The sequence below is a fragment of the Alligator mississippiensis genome, chromosome 5, assembly GCF_030867095.1.
Source record: "Alligator mississippiensis isolate rAllMis1 chromosome 5, rAllMis1, whole genome shotgun sequence".
Taxonomy (NCBI): Eukaryota; Metazoa; Chordata; order Crocodylia; family Alligatoridae; genus Alligator; species Alligator mississippiensis.
The window spans coordinates 68,741,306-68,755,030 of record NC_081828.1 but is presented as its reverse complement, the minus strand read 5'-3'; the positions used below and the strand labels follow the sequence as shown (position 1 = coordinate 68,755,030).

Here is a 13,725-nt window from a genome sequence, read left to right as displayed (position 1 = left end):
CTTCTCTCCTTACATTCTGCCTTCCAGAAAACAAGGTGCATATCTTATTGGGTGTGGTATAAGGTATACAGGAAAATACAGTATTTTTTCTTCTAGTAGGTTAATTTATGGGCGCGAGCTAGTTTTCTTAAACAGTCTTCCAAATGAAGACTTTCATTATATCATAAGGCAAACGTAGCCCAAGGCAACAAATATCCTTTTATTGGATACATCACTGTAATGGATTGTGTCAATTCAAAGTTTTTCATTTCCTTTTGAACTGACCATATTTCAAGTACTACTCCTGTCAGTTTTTGTGGTCTTATATTTTCCAGTTCTATCTCTCTCCTGTTGCGGTGTGGAAACCTCATATGGACTGGAAGGAATGGGCAAATATTCCCAGCATGCCACTGAGCATACAAAGTAAACAAACTGAATGAGGCCTTTCCCCTGTGGGATCTCTTTTACAGGAAGGCATGCACAACTTGTATAAATAAGGCCTTCTTAAATAACATATGACTTTTAAGTTAGGATATGTTGTATAAGGTCTCCTGAGGCAGAACTTAGCAAAGCGCAAAGTAAAAAATTCTCACTCTGAATTTTAAATTTTAAGTTAAAATTTCACACTTCAGCAAAGTATTAAGTAAATGAACTTACTGAGACATATTTTAGTAACTGTAGGAGACAGAATCCTCCGATCAATACAAGCAAAATCAAAATAAAATTATCTGCTCTATGATTAAAGTAGCACTAGGCTGTAGTAGCAGCTAAAGTATATAATACATCTGCACTCTAAATGGTTTAAATGAGCTAGTGAACTCTTTTAGACACAGGTTAGTTTTTTTTCATTAAAAACCTTTCCTACATTACTGCTTTGGAGAGCCACTCTTAAGACCTTTGTGCAGGAGAATTACATGGTTCTGTTGCTTTCTGGATTCTGTGCACCACTGCAACAAGGCCAAGGGAAATTTTTATTTCAATCTAATAACTACTCAATGCAATTTGAAGCGTTTCTGTTCTTCTATTTATTTTGGCAATCAACAACATAATTTTGTAGTCTAATCCCCACTCCCAAACTCTAAGGAATTTTAAGTTTACTATTAAAAGTTTACCATTAGAAACAGATCCAGAATTTCCGATTTACTTACCTTATACAAGTAAACCCAGTTCCATCCAAAACTGATGAGAAAACAAATTAAGAACACACGTTTTATCTGAGTAAGCCAGGAAATCCTTGTCCATAACTCAGTAGCTATGATTACAACAATGCACACTAAACACAAGAGTCCCTGAAAAGAAAAAGGGCAGAGGAGAGTCAAAATCCAGACACAGAACTTGAGTTTACTAACTTGGAAGTGAGAGAACTATAACATTTACTGTGCCAATTTCACTTATATTTCTACTGCATCAAGTTGCTGCAAAAAGACCGTTATGAGACTGCTGTCTCCTTTTCAGAGAGTATCCTATTTCACTATAGAAAAAGGAATGCTTTCCATGATTTAATGGTCCTTCCTGTCATGCCTTCAGAAAATCTTTTCTAGTCACCATAAATTTCACTGAGAGCACATGACAAAGTAGGCTGTAGCCTAAGAAAGCTCATTCCTCTAAATACATTATTCTATTCAATTATATTTAACAATGCTGTTATAATAGTTCCCTTACATTGTTATAGATCTAATTAGTGCGGGAGCAGTAAGTGCATGGCAAAAACAAGAAAAGCCCAACCCATATACCTGCACATTGTGGCAAAGCTGCTCTGACAGTAGTTTAAGACGAATTAGTATATGCAGAGAGGAATGAGAAACAGCATAGGAAGAGCTGGTAAGACATCACTGGTAAAGGAAGAGATGGTATAAAAATACAATCCAAAATTTGAATTTTTCATTGGATATAAACGGGCACATTCTGAATCATAAAAGAACTTTGCTGACTTACAAAGTTATTCAAAAGACAAGGTAGATATAAGGAATGCATCGATACATTGGTCCATATTGTATCAGCACTGATAAAAGGAAAATTGACATTACTGGTAATTACCTTTACGGGCTGATGTAGCTGATGTCTCTGATAAATGTCATGTGTGAACATGGCCAGGAGTGCAACCATTGCTGGGGGGAAGGGCCACTGTGGGGGTGGGGAGGACGCAGATCGAGGTCCCTGTGGTGAGGGAGGGAGTGGGGCTGGGGCAGGCACTTCCTTGCTGGGGTGTGGGGTGGAGCCAGCAGCTTGGGTGGGGGGCAGCACACCCCCCCAGGAGAGGCATGGGAGGCATGTGCCCCCCGGATCTGCATGTGGGGCAAGGGCAGGCTGCTGCTGCAGGTTTGCATGCTGTGTTGGGTTCTTCCCAGCCGCTGCGCTCAGGCCAGGCAGCAGCTAGGAAGGAGGCTACGGGGAGGGCAGAAGGCTCGAGCCACTGCCATAGCCGGTTCCATAGCCCCCCTCCCAGCACCACCGCTGCCTGCCCTGCCTGGCCCAAGCACAGCCTGGGAACAGCTCCCCACCACGAAGTGGCTGGTACAGCCCTAAGCCCCAAGTGGCAGCCTGCCCTCACCCCGCACACAGATCCAGGGGGCACATACCCACCATGCTTCCACCAGGGGTGCACGCAGCAGGGGGAGCCACCCCCCAGACGAGCTACCCACTCTGTCCTGCACCCTGCCCTGGCAGGGCAGTGCCAGTGCCTGCTCCCAGCCCCACTTCCTCCTTTACCATGGGGGCCCCAATCTGTAACCCCACCCACATTCCTTCCCTCCCCACAACTGACTTATCAGCCAGATGCTGCTCTTCAAGCTGCCAGGCTGCATATCGGATTGGTACTAGCCAAAATGACTGGTCAATAATTGGCCATTGGTATCGACCTAAAAAATCTTTATCAGTGTACCCCTAGTAGATATACATCTTTATTGATTAAGGTATCTATAACTTAGGGCAGGCAACTTTTGTGCGCCAGATCCATAAACCTAGCAATCCAGGACACCTCATTGTCTCTGGCATTAGCACCATCACAGAGGGAGTTTCTAGCTAGTGTTCTGGCTCTATTCATTTCCCTAATGCCATTGGAGCCACAGCAGCTGTTCGAAAGACATGACAGATTTCTTAAAGAAACTAGGCTCCATTGACAAGCTTCCAGGAAATGCTGTATTAGCTACCATGGATGTCACATCTCTGTATACCAACATCCCCCATGAGGATAGATTACAAGCCATAAAGAACATTATCCCTGATGAGAAACCTGCTTGTTTGCATTACACTCTCCCACTTTGTCCTCACACGCAACTATTTCAAGTTTGGGAACTCCCTATAACTACAAACAAATGGCACCTCCATGGGCATATATATGGCCCCCCAATATACCAACATATTTATGACTAGGGATCCAGGTTTTCCATTTCCCACAGAAGAAAACGTGAATTTTCCCTTTTGACCAAGAAAAACAGACTTTTCATTTTAACAGGGAAACACGGATTTTCCACTTTTGCAAAGACCTCTATGCAGGCTGGAAGAGTTTACACATACACGATCCTTGTTATGATCAGGGATCCTGGTTCTCCCTGATAAAAAAAATATCAGGGAAAACCAAATTCTCTGATTAAAAAATTTTAAAATCTCTGATAAAAACTCCTAAATCCATTATTAAAAGAAAAGGCCCCTCACTCCCCCCCCCCACAGACCCCCAGCCCTGCTGGTGCCCCTCCCCCAGCCCTGGCAGAGGGGGCCCCCAGCTGCCCAGGCTATAGGGACAGGGATCCAGGTCCACAGCCCCCTGCCCCTGGCAGGAGGCAGCAGCTACTATAGCGGAGCAAAGTCTAGCTCCCCACCCCACAATGCCTGATGCACACCCGGGAGCAGGGGAAACCCATGCCCCAGATTTGTAAGTGGGGTGGGGGTGGGCTGCCCGCTGCAGGCACCTGCCCTGCTGCCCTCCCCTGGGGCCTCCACAGTCCAGTGAGCATGACCAGGCACTGTAGGGAACAGCAAGCCCGCACGGGTAAGGTGCTTGCAAGTTCCATGTTGCCCTGGTGAAGCATCCCACACCCACATGGCAGCAAGGGGCATAACCCCACGTGCCCCCCACCGCTGCTCCCATGCAGGCAGGGGATGCATTGCCAGGACAGTGCAGAGCTTGCAGCAGCAAACAGCTTCCCCATGCAGCCCCACTCTACCTTGCAGTGCCAGGATGTACCCTCTGGGCTGCAGAAGCCCCAGGGTAGGGCAGCCTGTGCCTGCCCCACATACAGATCTGGGGGGCATGGGTACCTCCTGTCCCCCTACCCCCAAAGTAGGCGCAGTAGTGGGGACCTGGCTCCACCCCACCCCACAACAAGCTACCTGCGGCCCCATCTCACTCCCCACCGGGGCCCTCCCCCACAACTTACCTGCAGGAGCTGCTCACTGGTGGCCATGAGCATATGCATACACCTGGAGGCCATGAGCATATACATGTGCATGGCGCCCCTTGCCTGACTGCCCTCCTCTTGCTCCCTCCCAGCCCCCTGCACGCTGGAACTCTGCCAGCCTGCAGAGAGCTCTTTACAAAACTGCAAAATCTGCAAGTTTCTCCATTAAAATGAGAAATCTGCGCTTTCCTCCGGTAAAGGGGGAAATCCATGTTTTTCTTTGTTTTCCCATGGGAAACTGAAAACCTGGATCCCTGGTTACGATAGACCTGGAAATCTGTTTCCTCCGCAACAGCCTCTCATCCCCCTTCGTATACCTCAGGTACATTGATGACATCTTCATAATATAGATATATAGGAAGGAAACTAGAGATATTTCACCAGGACTTAAAAAACTTTCACCTCTCCATCAGACTAGGTCTGAAATACTCCTTGCAACAGATTCATTTCCTAGGCACTACAGTGAAAGTCTGCATTTCCTGGATCACCACTACACTGTACTGGAAACCAAGCAACTGCCACAGCTATCTTCACACCACCAGCTTTCACCCTAAATACACTAGATCCATCATCTATAGACAAACTCTATATTACAACTGGATCAGCTCTGATCCCACACTGGGATGCACATCAGAAAAAGTTACAAGACAATCCCAAAACTCAAGTCCCTGCAAGTCACAAACGGTAATCTTGTGGCTACACCAGACAAGCAAGCTGATATTTTTAACAGTTTCTTTGCCTCTGTTTTCTTGAACAGGGACCGGGATATCCCACCTACCAGAGGTAGGAACAATCTTGGGGACAGCTCTATCAGGCCTTCAGTCAGCACAGATGTAGTTAGGGATCTTCTGGAAGGGCTAGACATTTTTAAGTCTGCAGGTCCAGATGCCCTCCACCCAAGGGTGTTGAGGGAGCTGGCAGAGGTCATTGCGGAGCCCTTGGCCTGACTGTATGAGCGTTCGTGGTCATCTGGCCAGGTGCCGGAGGATTGGAAACTGGCTAACGTCGTCCCAATTTTCAAGAAGGGGAAGGAGGACCCAAGTAACTACAAGCCTGCAAGCCTCACCTCGGTGCTCGGGAAGATCTTGGAGAGAATCATCAGGGAGCACATATGTGGGGGGCCAGCAGGGGAGATCATGCTCAGGGGCAATCAGCATGGGTTCAAAGGCAGGTCCTGCCTGACCAACCTGATTGCCTTTTATGACCAAGTAAGTAAATCCTTGGATGATGGTGTTGCTGAGGACGTAGTCTTTCTAGACTTTAAGAAGGCCTTTGACACTGTCTCTCACCCCATCCTCAACAATAATTAAGCAACTGTGGCATTGATACCTACACAGTTGGATGGGTAAAAAATTGGCTGATGGGGTGCACCCAGAGAGTAGTGGTGGATGGGATGTACTCAACCTGGAGAGATGTGAGCAGTGGGGTACCCCAGGGCTCGGTCCTCGGGCCCACACTGTTTAACATCTTCATCAGCAACTTGGATGAGGGGGTGGAAAGCACGCTGTCCAAGTTCGCTGATGACACTAAGATGTGGGGTAAGGTGGACACACTTGAAGGGAGAGAGAGGCTGCAACTATATTTAGACAGATTACAGAAGTGGGCAGATGAGAATAGGATGGGGTTCAATGTAGACAAATGCAGGGTGCTGCACCTTGGGAGAAGGAATCCACAGCATACATACAGGCTGGGGAATTCCCTTCTTGAAAGCAGAGGCAGAATGGGATCTTGGAGTCATTATTGACTCCAAGATGAACATGAGCCGCCAATGCCAGACCGCAGCCAGCAAGGCCAACCATACCTTGTCATGCATCCAAAGGTGCATCTCAAGCTGGTCCAGAGAGGCGATGCTCCCCCTTCTGCAACTTTGGTTAGGCCACAGTTGGAGTACTGCATCCAGTACTGGGAGCTGCACTTCAAAAGGGACATGGCCAGCCTGGAGAGGGTTCAGAGGAGGGCCACCCGCTTGGTGAGAGGGCAGCAGGACAGGCCCTATGAGGAGAGACTGAAGGACCTGAACCTGTTCAGCCTCAGCAAGAAGAGGCTGAGGGGAGACCTGGGGGCTGCCTACAAGCTCATCAGGGGAGATCAACAGCAAATAGGTAGAGCCCTTTTCTCCCCAGCACTACCTGGGGTGACAAGGAGCAATGGTAATAAGCTGATGGAGAATAGGTTTAGGTTAGAGATCAGAAGGCAATATTTTACAGTTACGGTGGCCAAAATCTGGAACCAATTTTCCAGGGAAGTGGTCCTCGCCCCTACCTTGGGCAAATTCAAGAGGAGGTTGGATGATTGCCCGTCTGGGGTCTTGTGAACCCAGCATTCATTCCTGCCTGTGGCAGGGGGTCAGGCTAGATGATCTGTTCAGGTCCCTCCTGACCCTAGCTACTATGAAGCTACTCATATCAACACCACCAGACTCAGGCCTAACTCTGATCTGCTACAATACCAATGCCAGGACAACGGAAACAGAATCCCTCTGGCTGTCACCTACAGCCCCCAGCCTGAACACCTCAGACATCATTAATAACCTCCAATCCCTCCTGGAATAGCATGACAACTTCAAGGCAGCCATGGCAGACAAACCTGTCCTGGCTTACAGACAACCCCTGCAACCTCATTCCTATTTTCACCAAGGCACCAGGCCTTGCAATGGACCCAACTACCTACTGTGCTCCTACATCAATACAGAATACATTATTACTGAACCAAATAACAAGGAGTACAACATCTGAGCTTCATTCATCTGTAACTCTACTGATGTCATATATACCTTCACCCGCTTACAATGCCCACCTTCACTGGGTGGAGAGAGCAATCTCTACATGTAAGAATGAATGAAGGAACACTGATCAGACATCAGCTGCAGAAAAATACAACAGTCTACAACAGAACACATCAACCTCCCTGGCCACTCGTGCTGATCTCAGGATTGCTGTTCTCAGGCAGAAAAATGTTAAATACCAGTTTGAACAGGAAGCTGCAGAACAGGAAATAATCCACAAACTGGACTATGTTAAATATGGTTTAAACAGGGATGATGGATTCTTATCCCATTACCTGGATTAACTTTTGTGAACCCTTTGTGCTCTATGCATCTCATTTAGCTAGTCTATAAAGGAACCTATCTACCCTGCTTTCTAACATCAGACTAACATGACTAACCATCTCTCTTTACATAGTTGCAACAGAATCTCAGTCAAATTATTTAATTTGTGATTATTAAATTAAAAATCAGTTTTGCTTAAAATGTTTTAAGTTACTGAGCTACCAAAAACGTTATTTAACAATGATATTTGTCTATTTGGTGTCTTGCTAGAAGCAAATATATTAGCATATTTACTTGAATTTAAGTCAACCCTAAATTTAATACTGCCCCCCATATTCTATATACAAAAAAAATGTTTACACCTGTTATAATTTTCCAGGTATAGAATCTAATTATTGGAGGGCTGTCTTAAATTCATTCCCTACCTCCCTCCTGCTACAACAGAGAAAGCGGTGGGGGAGGGGCGGTCAGGTGGCCCCCTTACCTTCTGCCCTCCCCACTTCTCAGTATTACAGTATTCAGACTAAGCCCCCCATAAGGGTACATGAGCAGAGTCTAAACTGCTCAGTCCATGGGAACTCTGAATCCTTATAGACTTTGTGTATTCTGGGCCCTAATAAAGTTAAAATGGATTCTAGTTAGCAAGACTACAATATCTGGTTGGATAAGAGACAAAATACAAAAAAGATCAGCAGATGCGGAGAGTTCAAAAAGCTACTTCCTATAGGTATTCAAAAGGTAGAGAGAAATCAGACAGACCAAATAATAATGTCTCTTACCATAAAGATATCGTATGGACAAACTCCAAATGCGTCCTCAAACCTCCATTTCCAAGCCTCATAATCATGATGCTTAAAATTAGTTTGCATATCATTAAGGGCATCATCCAAAGCAGCAGGTTGCAAGTCCTCCTCATTGAGAAACCTTTCGATCTCTGAAAGAGTTTGTTTTGTAAGGACGATCTCAGAATCATAATGCATGCTACCAGTATTTTCATTAGGCTAAAAAGAAAGCAATACAAAACCATGATTAATCAAACATTTTCAATAGGAAATCTATACAAAAACAAATAAGAATATGAAGCGTTAGATATTAAGTATTGAAAGAACCTTTCACCATTATGCAATCAGATCTGTGAAAGCAGGACCTGGTTTCCATGTGGACTTTCAACAGAGTCCTAATTCTGGGTGGTCATAAGATCTTCTTGTATGGGTCAGGCAACCAGAGTAAGGCTATATTTGAGATCTATAGTTTTTGTAGCCTTTTTGTTCATTTTTCTGCATCCAAAAAACTGGAAGTTGATAAGTAAATCGTATACTTTGAAATTTTCTTCCAAAATACATGAAAAACAAGAGCAGAACCTCTTTACATTTTGTTAGGATATCAGCAAATCTCCCTACTAGCAGATAGTAGTAAGTCATCTGTTCTAAAACAGAATGGGGTCCAAAATGTAGCAGGAAGGATTTAGACAGAAACTGTTTTGTTTACCAGTGGCAACTTTAGTATTGAAACATGGAAAATTTTATAATACATTCCATTTCTAGTCCTGTAGTGCTCATTATTTAACTTATACTTAAGGAAAAACTCTCTGCTCCAATGGGAAAAAAGTAATAACCAAAAAGGTGAGAATGAAACCAAGTAATCCTGTTTTATGCAAGCTCAAAAAATATATGTTAAAAAATGGTCAAATGAAAAAGACTGACAAGAACTTGTTTCTTGAGATCCAGTTAGCAAACCCATAGTCTGGGTAGTGCACTACTTTACCTACACATCATTTCATAAACACATTGGATTCTGAACTTCAGTAATAATCTTATGAATTCTCCCTATATTGTGGGGGCAGAGGGACAAGCTCTTCTCTAGGCGGCAAAACCTGCCTACTTTTCCATCACTGGAACTGAAATTACAATATCGTAGGAATAGTTTTATTTTCTTTACATCAACCGTATTACAATAATCTATAAAAAATGACTTTTTACTGCAGTCTCATTTATTGTAAGGGGAATACTTAAGTGCCTCTGATTAGTAATAATGGCAATTACAGTAAAAAACAAAGCAATGTGCAAAATACTATTTTATTAACAAATACTCACAAAACCAAGTTTTCTAATTTCATTTAGAATTTTATTCAAGTAACGCCTAAAAATATGAATGCTGCTGCTTTCATATGAGTTGGTCTTCTCCTTCTTCTTATAGTCCTCAATCTACAACAACAAAACATTATAGATTACTGTCTTCCACCAATAACATTAAATTTTAGTATAAGATTATCAATAACATAATATATTAGTGCCCTACACTGATAAAGGCAAGTTTCCCAATATTAGCCTGTTACAGCTACTATATCAGACAAAATCATACCAAGGACTTTAAGAACAATTGTTTTCATATATTTCACAGATTCAAAGCTAAATAGATTAAATTCAAATAGATCTAGATTCAAAGCTAAATATCCAGGACTTTACACAGTATTTTTCCATTGTATCTATTTCATTTATCTGTACACCACTGCCAAATCTGTATTTTTGTGAAAAGAAGTCGGTAGAAAATGCTGCAAATTCTGTTTTCATAGATCTATTATATGTATTTTTAATTAGAAATATGTAATGTGTATGGAACATTTCATTTCCCTCTTTTGTTTCTGATCAATGCAGTACTTGATATCACAATCTGAAGGGTCAGAATCAGATCCTAACATTATCCTAAAAATTCACAGCAATACAACAAAACTGTCTAAGTACAATTTACTACAACAAACAAAATGAACACCTGTTTTCATCTGACTAATGTAGCCTACCTATAATTTGCTGTTTTGGGGAAAACAGCAGCACCTACTAAGGAAATTTCCAAATGTCTCAGTTTTAAACAGTCAAAAGCCTAACTCTTGTCCCTCTGTGGGCAGAGTCATGTTTCAAACACTCTAGGACTAGATTGCTGGGTGGCAGTCCCATTTTCTGAACTATGTTAATACAGCAAGTATAGTTGGATTTGGCACCTGAAAGCCCTCTCTCTTCCAGGACCTGTGACAAGTCAGATGAATCTACGGTTGTTTCATATCTAGGGGTTGTAATTTACTATAAGCTGCTCTGAGCCTTTCTAGATAGGGCAGGATATAAATCTGTAGCTAAATAGTAATAACAATAATAAAAATAATTCTAATCACATTATCAGAGTCTAGATTTTGCTTTAAAAAGGAAAATTTCTAAATAGCCTGATAGTTGCAAAATCCAGAAACTAATTCTGGTTTAAAATAAGATTTTAAAAAACAGGGAAACTGAAAGGAAAATCTGCAGAAATTCTACAAATCAGCATTCTAAAAAATCTGCAAAAGCCTAAAGATGATAGCGCCAAAGCTAAAAGCAAAGTACAAACAGTGACTCTCTAATGGTACAGTCCATTCATTCAAACCTCAGCGGCCTAATCTCTGAATCCAAATCGCATTGGGAGACTCATTAAAAGGTCCAAATCGAATCCAAAGCCTCCGAATCAATTCAAAAAAGATTCAGAGAGATTTGGACCAGCCGGGGAGAGGCAGGCACAGCCGGGCACCTGCAGATTCTCCTGTAGCTCTTCTGGCTATGCCTGCCTCTCCCCAGGCAGGGGGAGCCGTGGGAGAAGCCCCAATGGCTGCCCTGCCTGGCCCCATCCCCCACCCATCCCCAGATGCCTGACACTTGAAAAAAAGAAAAAAAGAAAAAGAAAATCCCGCACTCGCTGGCTGCACCAGCGGGGATCAGGGCCTCAGGGGGTTCGCAGCAGCAGGAAAAGGGCAGCAGTGGCAGACGGGGGGCAAGTGGCGGCAAGCAGGAGCACAAAATAGAGAGAGAGAGACAGAGACAGATAGAGACAGACAGTGTGCTGGTTATCCAAGAGGTCTATACTATAAAGAATTGTCAGTAGAGGTGAGGGACCTAAAACTTCCCAATTCTAGGCTCTTCCAGAGACAGAGGGCATGTCTTCACTGTAGCAGCAAGGCACTGCTATTGAAATATCTCCAAACAGTGGCACCTGCAGGCATGCTTCAAACCTGAATGTATGCCAATAAAGAGGCTAAGGGTATCCCCTTGAAGTGTATATGAAGTCAGCTTCCAGCATATTTGAATGGAGCCACTGGGGACAAACCTAGAGCAGCCTGACTGCTGTACTTCCATGTTTGGAGAGCAGCAGGGGGATAACATATGCTCAGCAGTAGCGCATCACAGCCAGTCTAGACAAACCAAGACAGGTCTCCAACATTACTTAGGCTGTTTTGCCAGCAGTGTAACCCCAGACTGGTGAGAGACAGAAAGCTTCTGTTACCAACAACCAAAGCTGCTTTTAGCACCCCCTTCACTTTATGCTGATTACCAGCACCCATTTAACTACCAATGCCTCCCAGCATCTGCTGTGCACCATGCCAACACAAATGGCACATGCAGCAGTCAGAGGCAACTGCTATCTACTGGCAGAAAGCTTGCAACCCAGACAAGCCCTTTGACAGAACAATTATAAGGTACTTGGATCTCTACAAAGCTAAGTGTTGTGGCCCTGCTCCAAACACATCTTCGTGTACTAACCATAATTTGGATGACGGAATAGAGACCAGTGAGTTTAACTACCTGATTCTCAAGTACTTGCATAATAACAGGTTTTGATTGCTAATACTGAAAGGAAACATTTAATTAATCAAAAATCTGTTCTTCCATTAAAGTTTAAATATTTATGCAATCATTTCACATTCTGTTGTATGTGCAATAATCTTTAAATAAACATACTTTGTTTATATTGTACACAAATTTCTTCTCATCATCCTTTTAAAATGAGACAGAAAGTTACCCCCTGACAATACATGGCAATCCACAGATCATAAATCAAATTAAGAGACCAAAACAGTAAGTACTTCTTCACAAAAAATGCTTTATTTCATTATCTAAGCCTCAAAACTAACTAATAACCTACTAATCTACCTGGTCTGACCCATCTTTGCTGATATTATGGAGGATTCCATAGATTTCATAGACATTAGGGCTGGAAGAGACCTCAGAAGATCGAGTCCAGCCCCCTACCCCAGGGACAGGAAGTCAGCAGGGATCATAGGATCCCAGCAAGATAAATATCCAAATGTCTCTTGAAGGTATTCAAAGTAGGTGCTTGAACCACCTCCGGTGGCAGTCTATTCCAAACCTTGGGGGCTCAGACAGTAAAGAAGTTCTTCCTTATGTCCAGCCTGAAGTGGTCATGGAGGAGTTGATGACCATTCGACCTTGTCATCCCTTGGGGCGCTCTGATGAACAGACGTTCCCCCAGGTCCTGGTGAACACCCCTGATAAACTTATAGGCGGCCACCAGATCACCCGAGCCTGCGTTTTTCCAGGCTGAAGAGTCCCATGGCTCTAAGCCTCTCATCATAAAGTCTGTTTTCCTGACCCTTGATCATGTGTCTGGCTTTCCTCTGCACTCTCTCAAGCTTCTCCACATCCTTTTTGAGTTGTGGAGCCCAAAACTGAACACTACTCCAGCTACGGCCTCACCAAGGCTGAGTACAACAGGAGAATGATGTCCTGGGATTTGCTTGAGAAGCATCTATGGATGCATGCCAACATTTTGCTCGCTTTACTAGCTGCAGCATCACATTAAAGGCTCGTGTTCATCTTGTGGTCAATCATGACCCCCAAGTCCCTTTCACCCATAGTGCTAGCCAGCATAGCACTGCCAAGCCTATAAGGATGCTGCAGGTTTTTCTTCCCAAGGTGGAGAACCTTGCATTTTTCAGTGTTAAACACCATCAGGTTCTCATCCGCCCATTTCTTGAGCCTGTCAAGGTCAGCCTAGATCACCCTCCTGTCCTCAGGTATGGGTGTTTTACCCCAGAGTTTGGTGTCGTCGGCGAACCTGGCCAGTCCGCTTCTGATACCTATGTCCACATCATTAATGAAGATGTTGAATAGCGTAGACCCAAGGACAGAGCCTTGAAGGACCCCACTGGTCACAGGGCACCACGACGATTGACTTCTGTGAACCACCACCTCTGGGTCCTACCACGGAGCCAATTTCCCAGCCAGTGGATTGTGGTAAGGCCGAGGCCGCAGTTAGCCAGTTTTGCTAAGAGGTGATCATGGGATACCACAGGAAATTTTTGGAGGAAGCATCCAAAAATGCAAGAAGATAAAAAAAAAAAAACACTTTGAAACTCAAAACAAACCTGCTGCATTAGGGATTCCACTGTTCTCTGACAACCCTGCAAGTCCTCTTGGCTTGCAGTGCTCTCATCAGCATTCACTGTCTTCTCGGTCTCAGACTCATCATCATTTACCTGTTGTT

The 13,725-nt window shown here is 44.0% G+C and overlaps 1 protein-coding gene across 4 annotated transcripts in view; it reads right to left on the bottom strand.

The window, feature by feature from the left end:
- Window positions 1–13,725, bottom strand: part of CLCC1 (chloride channel CLIC like 1) — a 28,688-nt gene that overhangs the window by 8,754 nt on the left and 6,209 nt on the right. For all 4 annotated transcript variants that reach the window (XM_014602067.3, XM_014602065.3, XM_014602068.3 and 1 more), the window contains 4 exons: window positions 13,607–13,717; window positions 9,519–9,629; window positions 8,205–8,426; window positions 1,128–1,268 (listed from right to left, as the gene is read on the bottom strand). In XM_014602067.3, the coding sequence (XP_014457553.1) occupies window positions 1,128–1,268; window positions 8,205–8,426; window positions 9,519–9,629; window positions 13,607–13,717 (585 nt within the window). The remainder of the gene's footprint in view (window positions 1–1,127; window positions 1,269–8,204; window positions 8,427–9,518; window positions 9,630–13,606; window positions 13,718–13,725) is intronic.